The sequence below is a fragment of the Martes martes genome (assembly GCF_963455335.1).
Source record: "Martes martes genome assembly, chromosome: 1".
In the NCBI taxonomy this organism is placed as follows: domain Eukaryota; kingdom Metazoa; phylum Chordata; class Mammalia; order Carnivora; family Mustelidae; genus Martes; species Martes martes.
In genome coordinates, this window is record NC_137888.1 from 105,130,153 (window position 1) to 105,149,156 (window position 19,004).

The following is a 19,004-nucleotide window of genomic DNA, read 5'->3' on the forward strand; positions in this document are numbered from 1 at the left end:
TCTCTCCTGGAAGTGACATTAGGATAGAACCCTTTCCTGCCTGGTAAGAATAACTGGTATGTCACTAGAGAAGAATCTGGGGGAAAAAGAATATGAACTGTCAAATCCTACACAAGTCCTCTGTGTGGGGACATGCTACCTTTCAGCTCAGCACGGTGAGGTGGGCACAACTCACTCCTTTCCATAAAGCCTGACCCCTCCACGACAGCTGGCTGCACTCCCTCCAGGTGCAAGAACCGGTATTACCTCCTGAGGCCACCAAAGACAGAAAACTCTCCTATAAATCATCTCAACAAATACTACTAAATTCTCAAAATGTGTTTCCTAGAAATAATTTTCAATCATGAGGGCAAACACGAATTCAACCATAGGGAAGCTGTTCTGATGGCCACTCTGCTATTTCAGTATGATGTCTCAATTCAAAGAATGTACATTTTCAAATATAAGATGCAATTAGGCTCAGATTCAAGTCTGAATTTATCCAAGATATTTCCTTCTAAGGCTTAAATTAGCTACAATTTTAATCTAGAAAACGAAGCCTAAAAATAGCTTTTTGTATATGCCACTCACTGCCAGAAAACATTACCTTTCTTAGGAAAACTTAGAAAATACTACCTCTGTTATTTCAGTCATGACAGACAGAAGATTTGTTTGTTTTAACCTGCCAACCAACCAAGGAAAGGGGTAGGTGAGTAAGCAGAGATGCAAGAAGGCCAAAGTACAAAAACAAGCATCTGAGTCTCAGCCAGACCTTGCCTGTGGAGTTCCACCAAGTTCACAGCTCCCGCTACATCAAATATAAAACTAACAGCATGATTCCAGGGCAGCATCAGTGCTCTTCAAAAGGGACACACACCCTCTGTTTACAAACTAGAGATAGAAACCTTTATTTCACAACTTTGTCATAATTCACTTTCTAATAAGACATGTACTGGGGATAGAGTTTAAAATACTGGGAAAGCTCAGTGCTGGGTATCTTCCAGGCAGGAGCAAAGACGTGGTCACTCCAGGGCCGATGTGTCCTGGGACTCTTGGAGCAGCACAGGACACACACACCAGTCTCATCCAATCCCAGTTTTACTTTGAGCCGCCTCCTTTTTTGGGGCTGTTAGTCCTCATTTCATGCCAAATTTTCACCAGAGGCTCCCTGTTCTTCCAAATGAGTTCATGACCATAAGTGATATACCATCTGGGAAAAAGAAAAACAAACCAAGTTCAACATACTAATGTTAAGGGCCATGATGATATCAAGTTGACATTTTAAAAAATTGAATGCCATGGTCATTTACTATCTTGCTTATTAAATAGCTGATTAATTTATTTGCTGTAGAGCAATGATTCACCTTTAATATGGAGTATGTGAAAGGTCGAAGCGGGCCAGACCATGTATGACACGTACTACTATTGATTCACCACTGCAATTAAGCATCAATCCCCATGAAGACATGAGGAAACCAAGTCTCAGAGAAAGCAATTTGCTCAGGGGCTAAGAGCTTCTAAGCAGTCGGTCAAGAACTCACCTGAAGGTCAGACAGATTTTAAGCCTGGTCTCCTGTCACTACATTAAATATAAGAAATGTCAGCATTCGAAGTCACTAATGATGGCTTCAATAGCTTTTTAAGATTTTATTTACTTGAGAGAGCACAAGAGCACAGGTGGGGGTGGGCAGAGGGAGAAGCAGGCTCCATGCTGAGCATGCCAGGTTGCGGGGGGGGGGGGAGGGGGGCGCTGGGCTCCATCCCAGGACTCAGGACCCAGGACCTGAGCCAAAGGCAGACCTTAACCAACTGAACTATCCAGATGCAACAGTTTAAATGCTTCTCCTCACCTCCTACCTGGCTACACAAAGGGTCATCTGTTGATCCAAATTCTCCCCATCTTTTTTTTTTTTTAAGATTTTATTTATTTAGGGACGCCTGGGTGGCTCAGTTGGTTAAGCGGCTGCCTTCGGCTCAGGTCATGATCCCAGCGTCCTGGGATCGAGTCCCACATCGGGCTCCTTGCTCAGCAGGGAGCCTGCTTCTCCCTCTGCCTCTGCCTGCCTCTCTGTCTGCCTGCGTTCACTCTCTCTGACAAATAAATAAATAAAATCTTAAAAAAAAAAAAAAAAAAGATTTTATTTATTTGACACAGAGAGAGAGATCACAAGTAGACAGAGAGGCAAGCAGAGAGAGGGGGAAGCAGGCTCTCCGCTGAGCAGAGAGCCTGATGCGGGCCTTGATCCCAGAACCCTGAGACCATGACCTGAGCCGAAGGCAGAGGCTTAACCCACTGAGCCACCCAGGCGCCCCAACTCCGCATCTTTTAAAGTACAATTCCAATCCCCATTCTGCCATTTAAAACTGCCTGAAAGCAGCCTAAAGCAATGAGCTGAGGAAGCTGAAGCACCAAGAGGTTTAGTAATTTACCCTGCCTGGGCTGTGCAACTAGGGATCACCAGAAAGGACACTAGAACCTCATCTGACCCTGAAAGCTGTGCCCTCACCACTACTGCAGCATCTAGAGAGCACCTACTGGAAGTTGAGGAACACACAGTTGAGTGCCAATGAGCAGGGCCTGCCTTTAGAAGCCCAAAGGTCTATGTACTACAAGACTAGAAGCTCTACCTGAGAGGGGCACAGTAGTAGCATTAACTCAGGGGCACCTACCTTCCCCTGTCCTGAGCTAGGGGAAAGCTGGGAGGGCTTCCTGGAGGAGGTGGGATTCATTTGGAATGGCTGTTATTGAAAGCTGCATGACTGACACCTTTATTTTTGCTCTGGTTTGCCCAAACAGATTTCATGTTCCCTGAGGCAGAGACCAGACTCCGTTAATCTCTGCATCTCCCCAGACACCTGACTGAAAAAATGCTCTATTTAAATGGCTCAGATTGGTATCAAAATATCAGTTTAATGTTTCAATTTCTTAATGTTCTGGATGTTTATTATAAAGTACTGAAATCTTTTTAAAGTACTTGAATTTTAATATTCACTAAATATAGTTTAGTGAAAACTATATATAGTTTATAGTGAAAACTAAATATAGTTTAGTAAAAATGGTCATAATTAAAATGTTGAAAAATAAAGTAATCAGTAAATTTAGAGAAAGAAAAGACATTTTAAAAAACATGCAAATTAAAAGCCATGCTACAAAATTCTTTTGGGCTTAGTCAAATTTTGTGGTGAACTCAGAACAAGAGAAAAAGGATCACTTAAGATTCGAATGCAATTGTAAAACTCCTGCAAGAAATGAATCACTTGTCAGGAGCTCTCCATTAATAAAGGTCTTCCCAAGACACTCTGTAACCCTCTCATTTCAAGCGGAGAGTCAAATACTTGAATATTACAGGTAAACTGTTCTGATTATACTTGGAAGTTCAAATATAATTGGTCATTTGGCTAAATTAAAAGTAGGAAAACACTTTAAATTTATCAATTTCTTTTGATTTGGTGTTTTGGGTTTGTTCAGCAGCAGCTGCACAGCCCAGTGCTCACTCTGAAACTCAGCTCTGCAAGGACTAGCTGTGTGACTTCGAATAGTTGCCTTCTTTAAAGCAGTTTCTGGGATGCCTGTGTGGCTGGCTCAGTCAGTTAAGCATCTGCTCTCAGCTCAGGTCATGATCTCGGAGTCCTGGGATCAAACCCTAAGTTGGGCTCCCTGCTCAGCGGGGAGTCTGTTTCTTCTTCCTCTGACCCTCCTTCCCATTCACGCTCTCTCAAAAAAATAAAATCTTTGAAAAAATTAAAGAAAATAAAGCAGTTCCTTCCCATAAAATGAATACCCCACAGGGTTTAAGAGTATTAAATCAGCCCTTAGCTTGGGCACACAGCAAATATTTAATACATGTTAGCGCTTATTATTGCAAAAGTACAAGGTGAGGGACAGACTCAAGGAAATATGCAGGAGGATACTAAAGGAATCTTTACCATCAGTATGAATTTCTAAATATTTAGCTTTACTAACTGAGTTAAAGATGTTGGAAAAGATGAATTCTGGACGTGACTGAGATCTAGTAAATGAAAGGAGCTGAAATTAGAAACCGCAAAGAGAAGGGACTCCTCTGCCTTTCAGATCCTGTACTTTAAAATACATTTGACCCATTTATTTTCAGAATGGAAAAGGTCATCTAATTATAGTTCAGAAGAATAAAAACCTGCTGGGGAGAAGATCCTTTAAGTATAAATGGGAGGATCCAGAGAGATAAATTTAGAGTTCATAAAACAGAACCGTTTTTCCTAAGTCTTTATGTTTCTCACATTGTAATATCAGGTCAGTTTCTACTATTTATAATGTGCTGCTGTTAAAGCCAGAACTCACATATGCGATTCTTTAATCATCACTGAAAATTATAAATGGCATAATGGCATTTAGTTCCACCGCCTACTGGGCAAAACTGCTCCACTTAGAATAGATTTTTCTTTCTTTTTTTTTTTTTTTAATTAAAAAGCTTAAGTTTTCCATTGTTATGAAAAAAAAAAAGTAAAAACCAAATAAATGCCACAAAAAGCAACATTTATGCAGGAAAAAAACAGTCCATCAGGGGATCTAGTACATTCAATAGACAATGACTCTGCTGAAGGGACTCTCCTGGTCAGATGGGCTCCAAGAGTCCTGAGGTTCTGTGATAGTCGCTCTAGCGCCACTACGTTTTAGGCAAAATTCCATCGTGTGACACCCAAATGGAACATCTTGTGAACACTGTGCTATTGTACTCGATATGGTGTGATGGAGGTGGGAGGGACTTTGGATCTGGGTTTAAATCTTTGCTCTGCTCCTAGCTATCTGACCTGGGGAAGATCACTTTTGAGTCTGTTTCCCATCAGTAAAATGAAAGTAGTAAGAGTAGAATGGAAACCACTAGCTCAGAGCCTGCCACCTAACAGATGCCCAGGAAACACAGGTTTAGGATCCCCAGCCTCTACTTGTTCAGACAGCACCACACACCTGGACATCTGTCCCAGGCAATGTCCACTTTGTGTTTGCCCAGCACTGGTGACAGGGAGGTGAGTGGTGGCAGGAGAGGAGGCCTGAGAGTGCGGAAAGGAGAAAATAGTGCACACTGGGGGTGGGGAACAGTATCCCAAGAGGGGCTAGGAATCCTGACAGCTCCCGAGTTGGGGTGAATGGAGATCAAGGGTAGGTCAAAGGCACAATAGCTCCACCAACAACTGAGGCTGGGCCAAGACTGTAATTCTTCTCCTTCTACCTCATGTGGTGAAGCCAGGCAAGGCTAAAGCAAACTGTGTGCAAGTTTTCTCACCCTCCCACCCCCACCTGCCCCTGCTTCCATCCCAGAGTTAACTGCCTTGCTCTGCCTTCCTAAGGTGGGTGGGGGGAGAGGACCCAAGAAGGCAGTGTAGCAATCAGTTATACTCATACTTACATTCCAAAGAGAGCTCCCCCAAGATGTGCTGCATGATCAAAAAATTTCCATCCCAGGATCATTCCTGCTGTATCCATGGCAATAATGGCTTTTAGGGCCTGAAAGCCAGCAAAAGAGAATAGAACTGGTACAACTTTGATTCCTCCAGCATTGACATTTCTAATTTAAGGGCAAGAATTCAGTCAATGTAAAAATATCACCACTGTCCCCAGCACTTCACTTTATAAAAATACTCACATTCCCTGCCGTGAATGTGAACATTGGAAGGAAGATAATGGCGAGCCTCCCTTCTGGAATCTTTGTGCAGACAGCAGCAAGGACGGTCATGATTGCGCCTGACTGCAAATGAACACACATGAACATGTGAGAATCTCAATGTGCAGCTGTTTAGTGACTATAATATCTAAAGTAGCAATACTTTTTATTTATATTTATTTATTTTTATATTATTTATATTATATAAAAATATATTTATAATATATATTTATTTATTAAAATTTTATATTTATGTTATTTATTTTATATTTATATTTATTTATTTATATTTATAAGCCACACATTTCTAGGGTGAGCACAAAGTTTAAAAGCTTTTCGTTATTAACAGAGAAAATATCAGGCAAAGGGGCTGCAAGTCCACTGCACAGTAACCGCCTAGAAAGAATGAGATGTTTAACAACCAGCATGTGAGTGCTTAATGAACTTCAGGGATTTCACTGAATGACTAAAAAGAAATTCTCAAATTTCCACAAAGCCAATTCACCCAGAGTGTGATATGAATTTGCCCAAAGAAACCCACATGCATGAATTTCTTCCAAATATAATGCTTTTTCTATGAGACTGATGCGCTGCCTACCGCGCTAAGGAGGCACCATAACACTTTTTCTAAAAAACAAATACACACCACATGAAATTTACACTCTACTTCATAATAAAACTAAACATTTTCTTTAAAACCTCTGCACAAATGTTCTGCCTCAGGAAAGTGTGCCATGTCCCATGGTTCTGCATGACCCACCCATCACAGTATCCTCCCAGGGACACACACGTATCTGCCCGCCTAAGAAGCACTTCTCCCAATGACCTCATATTAGAGAATAAAAATCTAAATGTCAGGGTGCCTGGCTGGCTCAGTCGGTAAAGCACACAACTCTTGATCTCAGGGTTGTGAGTTCAAACCCCATGTTGGGCCTAGAGTTTACTAGAAAAACAACAACAACAACAACAACAAAACAAAACCCTAAAAAACAAAAACAAATCAAAAAACACCCTAAATGTTATAACCTTATGATCAATAAGTCAACCAATTCTTGTTACAGCTGAATTTCTTATTGTAGTTGAAATTATAATGGCTGTATTTTTAAAAATCATGTGTTCTTCCAGGTTGCCACATAACCTTTGTAACTTAAATGTACAACGGCTATAAAGTATCTCCTGGATAAATAATGCTAATTAAACTCTATGTTAGACATGTTCCTACTTCCTCTAAATGGTAGAATACTTGAGAAATTAGATCAAAATCCTTAGTTCACATTAAATCTCACGATAATCATCATTCACCTAAATACTTGAGGCCTACTTTATGCCAGGCACAATGCTAGATGGTGGGAGTACAGAGGGGAACAAAACCAGCAGTCCCTTCCTTAATGGAGCTTACAGCGGGGCAGAAGTAAAAACAACAAAACATGATCAGCTATTCTGGGGAAGCAGGGCATACTACGGCAGCACATGGAAGGGACAGCTGATGTAAGCTCAGGGGTCATAAGTGGCATCACGTTTTGCACAGAAGGATCACCAGGCACTGGCCCATCTTTTAGAAGGGGAGGAGATGAGAAGAGTGTTTCAGGCAGAAAACCAGCTTGCACCAAGGCTGGAGATCAGAAAGTATAGTGAGAGGGAGAAATGCAAAGAAGCTGAGTGCAGCTGGAGCCTAGGGGGAGGGCAAAGGGAAGCCAGCGCTTTAACTTCATTTGTCTTCTGCCAAAGTTCTCAGTTCTAATCACTTATTAAAATAATAAAAGTCTGAGGCATCTATCTGGCTCAGTTGGTGACTCAATCTTAGGGTTGAGTTCAAGCCCCACAGTGCATGTAGAGATTACTTAAAAATCCTTAAAAAAAAAAAATATATATATATATATATATAAAATAAAACCTTCATGAGGGACATTCTACAAAACATATTCCCACTAGTCTTCCAAAGTATCAAGGTTATGAAAGACAAGGAAAGACTGAGAAACCATCAGACTGTATGATACTAAAAAGGCACCATAATTAAATGCAAGGTAGTATCCTGGAAAAAAAAAAAAAAAACATCACAGGAAAATTGGAAATCCAAATATAGTCTGCAGGGTTTTTTTTTTTTGGTTTTTGTTTTAGATTTTATTTATTTGAGAGAGACAGACACAGCGAGAGAGGGAACAACAAGCAGGGGGAGTGGGAGAGGGAGAAGCAGGCTTCCCAACAAGCAGGGAGCCCGAAGTGGGGCTCGATCCCAGGACCCTGGGATCATGACCTGAGCTGAAGGCAGATGCTTAATGACTGAGGCCACCCAGGCACCCCTATGGTCTGCAGTTAAACAATGTCCTACCAATGTTAATTTTTTAGTTTGGCAAGTTATGGTTATAGAAGATGCTAACATAGGGAAAGCTATTGAGACATACACCTTTACAATCATCACGGCAAAAACTGATTCAAGCCAGAATAATAAATGGATGCCTCATATTTCAGAGAAGTGACAAACGAGACCCTGATACTTACATAAATCCCAAAGCATCTTCTCACAAATTACACATTGATTTTAAAAGGTAAAGGAAAATAGTAACTTTACAGTAGAGAAGCAGGATAACAACCAGTCAACAAACGGACATTAAGGGGCAAATGGGCATTAGGTGCTTCCATTTGGGGTTATCTGAGGATATAACATCACTCGTGTAGCATTCCAACCAAAACACACAATCAGCATCTTATCATGAGGAAACACACAAACCCAACTGATAGACATTCTAATAAATAACTGACCTGTATTGTTCAAAACTTAATGACATGGGAAAAAAGGGGCTGCCTGTGACAGGCTCCCTGCTTAACACAGTCTGCTCTGAGATGCTCTCTCTCCCCCTCTCCTTTTGCCCCTCCCCTCACTTGTGCACTCTTTCTCTCAATAAATTAATTAAATCTTTAAAAAAATATTTAAAAAATTAAAAACAGAATTATCATATGACCCAGTAATTTCACTTCTGTGTATTTATCCAAAGACACTAACTCAAAAAGGTATATGCACCCCCATGTTCATACTAGAGTTATTTACAACAACTAAGGGAAATAACCTGTGTCTATTGATAGATTATCAGATAAAATGTGGTGTACAAACACACACACGAGTACTATTCAGCCATTAAAAAGAAGGAAATCTTGGGGTGCCTGGGTGGCTCAGTCAGTTGGGCATCTAACTCATGACTTTGGCTTGGGTCATGATCTCAGGGTTGTAAGACTGATCCCCGTGCTGGGCTCTGGGCTCAGGAGGGAATCTGCCTGGAATTCTCTCACTCTCCCTCTGTTCTGCCCCACCCCACCCCCCACCCCCCGCTTGTGCACACTCTAAGATAATAAATAAAATCTTAAATGAATGAGTGAATGAAGGAAGGAAGGAAATCTTGCCATTTGTGACAGCATGGATTGACCTTAAGGGCATGCCAAGTGAAATAAGGCAGAGAAAGGCAAATACTGGATGATTTCACTTATGTACAGAATCTTAAAAAACAGCAACAACAACAACAACAAAAGCAAAAACAAATAAGAAACAAGCCCAGAACAGACTGGTGGCTGCCAGAGTCAGGAATGGGGAGGGCCAAAATGGGTGAAGGAGGTCAAAAGGTACAAGCTTTCAATTATAAAATAGGTAAGTCATGGGGATGTAATGTACAGCACAGCAACCACAGTTACTAATACTGTGTAGCATATTTGAAAGTTGCTGAGAGAATAGATCTTAAAAGTTTTTATCACAAGGAAAAAAAAAGAAGTGTAACAATAATTGGTAACAGGCTTAACTATGTTAACTAGACTTATTGTGGTGATCATTCTGCAATATATACAAATGTCAGGGGCGCCTGGGTGGCTCAGTGGGTTAAGCCTCTGCCTTCGGCTCAGGTCATGATCTCAGGGTCCTGGGATCGAGGCCCGCATCGGGCTCTCTGCTCAGCGGGGAGCCTGCTTCCCCCTCTCTCTCTGCCTGCCTCTCTGCCTGCTTGTGATCTCTATCAAATAAATAAATAAAATCTTAAAATATATATATACACACACACACACACACTTTTATATACATAAACAAATGTCAAATCATTATGCTGTACACCAAAACTAGTATGTTATGGAAACCAAAGCTCAGTTAGAAAAAAAGTTGCAGAAGATGTTCCAGCTTTTAGGAGACCATAGAGACATAACCACTAAATGTAGTACATGTTCAGAGGGGGAAAAATAGCTACAAAAGACATTATTGGGACAAACTGGAATATGTTCTATAAATGAAGGTATATTGTATCAACATTAAATTTCCTGAATTTGATAACTGAACTATGGAAAGATACAAGAATATTCATATTCTTAGAAATATACACTGAAGTATTTAGGGGTAAAAGGACATGATATATGCAACCTACTTGCAAAAAGTCCAGAAAAAACAATATGTATATATAGAGAAAATGGTAAGTGAAATGTGGCAAAATATGAAAAGCTGGTGACTGTGGTTCAAGAGTCTTTTGCAGTTCTTTCAAAGTGAAACACAACTTAAATGTAAAATGTAAGATAAAAACCTTTAAAAAAAACATAGGAGAAAACCTCTGTGACTGTAAGCTAAGCCAACATTTCATAGTTATGAAACCAAAAAGCATGATCCTTAAGAAAAAAAATTAGTAAATCAGACTACACATAAACTAAAAAATAACAGTCTTTAAATGACACTGTGGAGAAAAGGCAAGATACAGGCTAAAAGAGAATACTGGTATATCTCAAATCTGATACAGGACTTGTATATAGAATTCAAAACATATAAAGATCAGGCAAAATATTTGAACACTTCAGAGAAGATATATGGATAGCAAATAAGCACATGAAAAACTGATCAACATCATTAATCATTAAAGAAATAAAAATTAAAACCACACAGATATCACTATATACTGATTACAAATTAAAAAGACTGACCATACCAAGTGTTGGTGAAGATATGAAGAAACTGAAAATATCACACACTGCTGGTGGGAAAGTAAAATACTATAACCACTCTGGAAGACTATTTGGAAGTTCCTCAAAAGTTAAATACTTATTTGCCATATGATCTGGCCATTCCACTCCTAGGTATTAGCCCAAAAGAAATGAAAGCACACATCCACACGAAGTTACACACAAAGGTTCACAGCAGCTTTTCTGCAACAGCTAAAACTAGAAACAACCCAAATGTCCACCATGTGAATAGATATACATATTCTGGCATATTCATACAACGGAACATTTGCCACCCATTCAAAGAAGAAACTGATACACAGAACTTCACGGATGAAATTTCAAAATAACCACAGAGTGGGATGCCTGGGTGGCTCAGTTGGTTAAGCGGCTGCCTTCGGCTCAGGTCATGATCCCAGCGTCCTGGGATCGAGTCCCACATCGGGCTCCTTGCTCAGCAGGGAGCCTGCTTCTCCGTCTGCCTCTGCCTACCACTCTCTGCCTGTGCTCGCTCACTCTCTCTAACAAATAAATAAATTTAAAAAAAAATAACCACAGAGTAATGGAAGCCAGAACAGTAATAAAAAGGAGTACGTGCTGGATGATTCCATGAATATTAAACTGTAGAAAATAAGTACAAATGAAACTATCATGACAGAAAGGAGAGGAGTTATTGCCCAACAATGGGAGGAGAAGGAGAAGAAGGGGCTACCAAGGAACACCAGGAAACTTTCAGGGATGATGAATATGTTCATTATTCTGATTCTGGCATTGGCTCCATGGGTGTCCACATGCCTGAGCTTACCTATATATAAACTTTAAACACGTGCAGACTTTTGTACATCAATTGTTATCTCATTAAACCCAAGTTGCTTTTTTCTTCTTTTTTTAAAAGACTTAGAGGAGTCCTTTGTACTGCAACTTTTCTATAAGATTTAATTTCTAAATAGGATATTTTAAAAAAAGACACCTAACAGTGATTTTATAAAAGATGCTTCTATAGTTGACTATAATTGATTACCCCTATAAATTAAAGGACATTCTTTAAAAAAAAAAAAAAGACTATTTATTTGAGAGTGAGTGAGCAAGCATAAGAGTGGGGAAGGTCAGAGGGAGAAGCATAGTCTCCGCTGAGCTGGGAGCCCAACTCAGGGCTTGATCCTCAGACTCTAGGATCAAGACCTGAGCCAAAGGCAGACGCGTAATCAACTGAGCCACCCAGGTGTCCCAGGTCCTACATTTTCATACTAAAAACACTATTTCTGAAAAATAGCATCTACTTCCCTCAACCATCACTTCTACAAAGGGCTGCTTCAAAACAAAAGATTATTTGACGTTCCAGTAATTATTAATACTTTAAAGTGTTAGGAATCCCAGGATCCCAGAAATCCCAACTCTCTAATACATAGTTGCCAGCTGACCCAAACAGGGAAACTAGCTCAAGCTGCCTTCCCAGGAATGGGCTGGGGCAACTGCAGGATGGAAGAACAGTATGAATACCCCTTGGAAGGAGAACCAAAGACCTAAGTGAAAGTTAAGTAGGCAAAAAAATCCCCAGTGCTTAGGCTGAAAAAATGCGAAGAACAACAAGGAAACAAACCTCCACCGCTTATTAAAGGCACTGGTGAGTGTTGGTGGAGGCTGTGATTACACAGCGGAGGTTAGGAGTCCGAATTCTATCTTCCATATTTAAGATCAACTGTCTGCTCTTGAATACTGACGAAACTGGCTTCTGTGCAAGTCTAACACACAAGGTTTTTCTAAAATCCTGACTTCCCTTAACAGGGAGATCACTGGTTGTGTAGAAATACACACATGCATACAAACTGGCCTCCATCATTTGTTCGCTTTTCCCTGGTTCCCTAGTCCAGGATCTTTAATAGGTCACAGCAAATTCCAAGGATATCAGAATCACCGCAGAAGACTGTTAGCATATTTCCCCACAACACTTGCTGGGTCGTGGTGCAACATGTTATGCTGGACATATTTTTATTTATTCTAAAAGATTTGTTCTGCCTGGAACTTCAACATCTGCCTCCAAAATCTATAAGCACATACTGTATTAAGCAGACTAGATGTTAATGTCATTAAGTATTGGAAAGTTAGGGTGAACAGTGGCTCATCACCTTCCAGGCTTCACAGCCTATGAGCAACTCTAGTATGTTAGGTTTATTTTTAAACAAACTTAAAAAAGTCAACTCAACAAAACCCAAAATCACTGAAACCTTATTTTCCCAGAGGAAAAAAAACAAAACAATAAAATTATACATTTCTCCAAATGAGGCCAAGAGAATTTGATAACCTGATATAAAAACATTAAAATTGTTAGTTGGCTCTAGATTACTTCTCCATAGATGATTATGTTCTCCAACTAAAGTCCTCATTGTAGGTATTTTAATATGAAAGAAAATTCTCATTACTGGGCATTTCTACATAAAGCCAGTTTCTGACTGTATCTTATTGTACTTATTATAAGTTATTTTAAAGACGGAGAGCAGTTCCATTGTCCTTCTAGAACTTTCTCAAAGTGACCTTTACCTACACAAACACAAACATTTATGTGTCTAAATCTCAACTTGATTTTTTGACAAATGCTTGGGACTACCCCCAAGCAAAGATTCTTTATTTTTACCTTCTCTAGTCAGAGGCTTTTAAGAATATAATGAAAATGGACCCTTTCTCCTCAGAAAAATTTCACATTCATATATATCTTAGATGCAATTTCAGGGAGTCAAACCCAATTCGTGTAGACTCTAGACATCTGCCTCCACGGTTAGAGATGAAGATCTTTTATTCTCCACCAATAATTTATGTACACTGGTTATGTACTTGCAATCAATATGTGCATATAATTTTTTGCTTCATAAGTAATTTTCATAATTCTTTAAGATTTTATTTATCTGACAGAGAGAGAGAGATAGCGAGAGAGGAACACAAGCAGGGGGAGTGGGAGAGGGAGAAGCAGGCTTCCTGCTGAGTAGGGAGCCCGATGCAGGGCTTGATCCTAGGACGCTGGGATCATGACGGACCTGAGCCGAAGGCAGACGCTTAACGAATGAGTCACCCAGGCGCCCCTCATAATTCTTTACATAATCTTCATATAATTGTTCACATGTGTGATTTTTTCGCACTATGAATTTTAAATGAATTTGCTCTAAGGGGCTTTGTGTTTCCACAAGCTAATGAGTACAGCTAAAAACCCTGGCATTACATATGAAACAAATGTAAGAAGACTCTGAAAGGCTGAGAGAGGAAAGGAACCCTGGCTGGAACCCTAAGCAATACACAGTGGTGAGTCCCCTGGGTTTTCTTTTGGCCTCACGTAACTCAGACTTGGTTCTGGAGAAGCTCTTCACCTGGAAACACCAAAGAACTCAGACAAAATGGGTCCATCCCCACACCCTAAAATGCTGTGGCCAAAGGATCAAAAAAAGGTTGCCCAGCAAGACAGTCAACTTTTAGATAACAACCACTCTACTCCAGCCAAATACAAAAGAACAAGCTAAGGCCCAATCCCCATCAACAAAGGCTGAGCAGAGAGCCTAGACTTCTACCCTTGCAGACTGCAAGCGGGCATCCCAACACTGTTGATAGGGTAGTCAGTGGAGGCCATGCGGGCAGCAGTAACAAGGCACCCTGTTCCTCCTAGCCAGGAGAGGTGTACAAAGGAGGCTGAATTCTCAGGCCTGCCCTTTAATAACAAGAGCCCTCGTCCCCTAGGTGTCAAAGGAGGCTGAGTAGGAAACCTGGACCTCCACACCTCATCAGACAATAATGGTCAACGTACCCCCTCCCCTCATCAGAGCCGTGTCAGGGGGCAGCCTGATAAACAGTAGATTTAAATAAAATTAAAAGTCTCATAATATCCAAAATGTTCATGTTTCATTTAAAAAAATTACTCACCATACCAAGAACCACAAAAAGCTCAACTTGAATGAGAAAGGACAACAGACCCCAACAAGATGGATGTTAAAATTGGCTGACAAACAGTTTATCTTTTTTTTAAAAAGATTTTATTTACTTGAGAGAGAAAGAGCATGGGAGCATGCAAGCAGCAGGGAGGGACAGGGGGAGAGGATCTCAAGACTCCCTGCTGAGCGCAGAGCCCACCCGAGGCTTCATCCCATGGCCCATGAGATCATGACCTGAGCCAAAATGAAGAGTCAGATGCCCAACTGACTGAGCCACTCGGGGCCCTGTCTGACAGGCATTTTAAAACAGCAATTATAAAAATGCTTTAATGAGCAATTACAAACATGCTTGAAACGAGTGAAAAATAGCACAGAAATAGAAAAGCTCAAAGAAACAAGACACAATGAACAATGTAAACTTTAGAACTGAAAAATACAGTGCCCTAATTAAAAACACTCAATAAACGGGCCGAGGCAGAAAGGAAAGGACAAAGAAAATAATCGTAAATCTGAAACAGAACAGCAATTACCTAGTCTGGACAACAGAAAGACAAGACTGAGAAAAAAAAACAAATTTCTGGGACCCATGAGATTATAAGTGATCTACTGTCATGTTATCAGAGTTCCAGAGGAGAAAGAAAGGGTGAGGCTGAAAAAGTATTTCAAGCAGTAATGGCTGAAAATTTCCCAAAAAACATAAACTCTAGATTCAAGAAGCTAAGCAAACCTTAAACAAGATCAACACAAAGACATCCATGACAAGACAGGGTCAAACTTCTGAAAACTCAAGAAAAAGAAAAAAATCTTCAAAGAGACCACAATACCTTCCCTATAGGCAAAAAGCTATTTGAACAACACAGGATTTTTCTTCAGAGACTATGGAGGCCAAAAGAAGTGGCACAACATTTTTCAAGTGCCAAAAGAAATGTCAGCCTGGAATTTTTTATCCAGTGAAAATATCCTTCGGAAAGGAAGGGCCAGACATTCTCAAAGAATAACCTAAGAGAATTTATCACTAGCAGACCTACTGAAAGAATGGCTAAAGAAAATTTCTTCAATAAAAAGAAAATGATAGATGGAAATCTTAAAACATCAGGGCAGAAGAACAATGGAAAAAGTAAAAATTACGCATAAATACAATAGTTTTCTCCTTTGCTGGAATTTTCTAAATGATGTGTAGTGGCTGAAGCACATATGATAATAATAGTGGCCAATATTTTAAATGTATGCAGAGGAAATATTTAAGATAATTATAATTTGAGGAAGATACGGGAATGAAAATGGAGATAAGGTTCACTTCATTCAACCACCACACAACAGACTGTGGTAAGTGATGTATATACATATTGTAATATCCAGAGCAGCCACTAAGAAAGTCATATAAAGAGATACACTCCAAACACTACAGATGAATCAAAATGAATTCCAAATGAATCAGTTCTAGCGACCATTTTACCTGCAACCCTGTAGGAAGAGACTAAAGATATTTTTTTTTTTAGTATTTTTATTTTTATTTATTTTATTTTTTATTTATTTTTTTTAAAGATTTTATTTCTTTATCTGACAGAGAGAGAGAAATCACGAGTAGGAAGAGAGACAGACAGAGGTGGGGGGGGTGGGAAGCAGGCTCCCTGCCGAGCAGAGAACCCGATGCGGGACTCGATCCCAGGACCCTGGGATCATGACCTGAGCTGAAGGCAGAGGCTTATTAACCCACTAAGCTACCCAGGTGCCCCGATACTTCCTTAATTTAGCAGCTAATTTACTTTATGTACAGATTAAATCAGTGATACTGAAATCAATGAAGTTATAGTAAGTTATAATGTTGGTGAGCACATCTGGCCTATTAATAAACTACAACATCAAGTGAAAAAAATTTCTCTAACATTTTAACAAATGCTGTTTCCTACAACAAACACTTTTTTCCTATTATAATTAACTATTTTTTTTGCAGTGTTCGAAGATTCTTTGTTTATGTACAACACCCAGTGCTCCATGCAATACAGGCCCTCTGTAATACCCACCACCAGGTTCATCCTACAACAATCATTGTATTGATCTCTGCCATCTCAAGGTTAAGGGTTACATTCACAGACAATAAACTTCTTCTGAAAAGCAGACTAGAGAAAAGCTTCCTACCAATAACTATTAAAAAACAATTTTTTTAAAGATTTTATTTATTTATTTGACAGACAGATCACAAGTAGGCAGAGAGGCAGGCAGAGAGAGAAGGGAGGAAGCAGACTCCCTGCTGAGCAGAGAGCCCGATGCGGGGCTCGATCCCAGGACGCTGGGATCACGACCTGAGCCAAAGGCAGCGGCTTTAACCCACTGAACCACCCAGGCGCCCCTAAAAAACAATTTTTAAGTGAGATTCAGAATACACAGAGCTCTAGCTAAACAAAACCCTTACCAAAATCCAGTCAATATTCTTGCTCCCTAATGCCACTGTTAATTGACAAGTATTCAATAGTCCCCTTTACCCTTTGACAAAGGATTATGATGAAGCCAGTAAGATTAATACTTCTTATTTTCTAACACAATTTTGTCAATAGTATTTTATTTCTGGTGATTTTGTTTTCTTTAATTATGGGTGATAATAATTTTATCCTGGTGTGGCTCTACAGAATTTTGATGACTAAACAGGAACTCCCACTACATTTCCTAGTACATGCTCCTTATTATGCTAAGCTTTCTAAGCACACGTGCACTGCAGATCTGAAAGAGGTGTTATCCCCATTTTATATACAGAAACTGAAGTTCAGAGAGGTTCAGTAATATGATCTAGAAATCACAGGTAAGGGGCACCTGGGTGGCTCAGTCGGTTAAGCTGCTGCCTTCGGCTCAGGTCATGATCCCAGGGTCCTGGGATCAAGCCCCTCATCAGGCTCCCTTGGTAATAGAGAGTCTACTTCTCCCTGTCTCTGCCAGCTGCTCTTCCTACTTGTGCTATCTTTCTGTCAAACAAATAAATAAAAAATCTTAAAAAAAAGAAAAGAAAAGAAAAGAAATCACTGGTACTGGTAAGTGACAGAGCTGGAATTCAAACCCAGTCTAATTCCATAGCATGTGCCTCTTTTCATCTTGAACTTCAGTTTATCTGTAAAATGAGAGTAACACTTGTCTGAAGGCACACCAAAATGCCCTCCCAGAGGCACCTGGGTGGCTGAGTTAGTTGGGTACACAACTCTTGATTTCAGCTCAGGTCATGGTCTTAGGGTCATGGGATCAAGCCCCAAGTCTGGCTCTGCACTCATACAAAGTTTGCTTGAGGATTCTATCTTTCCCTCTTCCCCTCCCCCACTCTCGCTCTTTCTCTCTTTCCAAAGTAAATAATATTAAAAAAAAAAAAAAAAAAAGCCCTCCCAGATACACCCTCAATTACTGAGAAATGTCTCTGCACTCCCAGGACACCCAAAGTCCTCTAGAGAACACTCAGGGGGTGCCTGGGTGGCTCAGTGGGTTAAAGCCTCTGCCTTTGGCTCAGGTCATGATCCTAGGGTCCTGATATCAAGCCCCACGTCCGGCCCTCTGCTCAGCAGGGAGCCTGCTTTCTCCTCTCTCTCTGCCTGCCTCTCTGCCTACTTGTGATCTCTGTCAAATAAATAAATAAAATCTTTAAAAAACAACAACAAAAAAAGAACACTCGGCCTTTTTAGTGTGTATTATGTATGTATACAATGTTTTTTTCCCCAATTAAAATCAGAGTCCTTTTCTGTTTCATCCCAGTGGTCTTCGTTGCCTTCATATAACAGGTGCTTAGTCGGTTAATGAGGTAAAGGATAGGGTATGAAATATGTAAATTGTACTGGCACCAAATTTTATATATAAAACATTCCATGAAGGCAAAAAGAGGTGCTTAAGAAATCAAGTAGGTGATAGGACAAGATATAGGTCTCAGGAAATTAAGTACACACAAATCTGAGGAACACACACATTATGGGATGATTACATTAGAATTCTTTTTCTAAAAATGAACCTTCAAGAAGTTTCTTCAAATAAGAAATCCCCTATTTGAATGTATTTAAGTGATTTACATTTAAATATGTACAAAATGAATGTGTAGTCTTTAGAGAAATGTTATGCAAAGATTTCCATGTGCCTAGAAATCTGCCATTAAACTAAAAAGAAAACACATTTGTGCTTTTTTTGTGTTTTTGTTTTTAAGCATCCAGAACATAACTCCTAAAGACAGGAACTGCGAACATCTTGCTCACCGGCTGTATCCCCAGTCTCTAGTACAGTGCCTACTAGTCTAATCTGTGTAGCAGACACTCAAATAGGGACTAAACAGAAGGACAGAATACCAGAATCAAATCTGTAATTATTTTCAATTTTCCAGTGCTAGATTAGGCTCTTTGGTTTCTGGAGACAGGACACCCACTGTTCTGACTACTCTACTTAATTTGTACTCTTCCAGTAAGTATATATAAATGACCAACAGTCAAAAGCTATAGCCTGAAGTTTACAAGGCTCTACAGACGTATGAATTCTAAATTGGATACAGATTAGTATTAAT

At 39.9% G+C, this 19,004-nt stretch overlaps 1 protein-coding gene across 5 annotated transcripts in view; it reads right to left on the reverse strand.

Moving 5' to 3' along the window:
- Nucleotides 1-631: 631 nt before the first annotated feature.
- The window catches only part of PARL (presenilin associated rhomboid like), a 51,080-nt gene continuing 32,707 nt past the window's right edge, over nt 632-19,004 (reverse strand). For all 5 annotated transcript variants that reach the window (XM_080797765.1, XM_080797761.1, XM_080797763.1 and 2 more), the window contains 3 exons: nt 5,601-5,702; nt 5,364-5,461; nt 632-1,189 (listed from right to left, as the gene is read on the reverse strand). In XM_080797765.1, the coding sequence (XP_080653891.1) occupies nt 1,078-1,189; nt 5,364-5,461; nt 5,601-5,702 (312 nt within the window). In that variant the 3' untranslated portion in view covers nt 632-1,077. The remainder of the gene's footprint in view (nt 1,190-5,363; nt 5,462-5,600; nt 5,703-19,004) is intronic.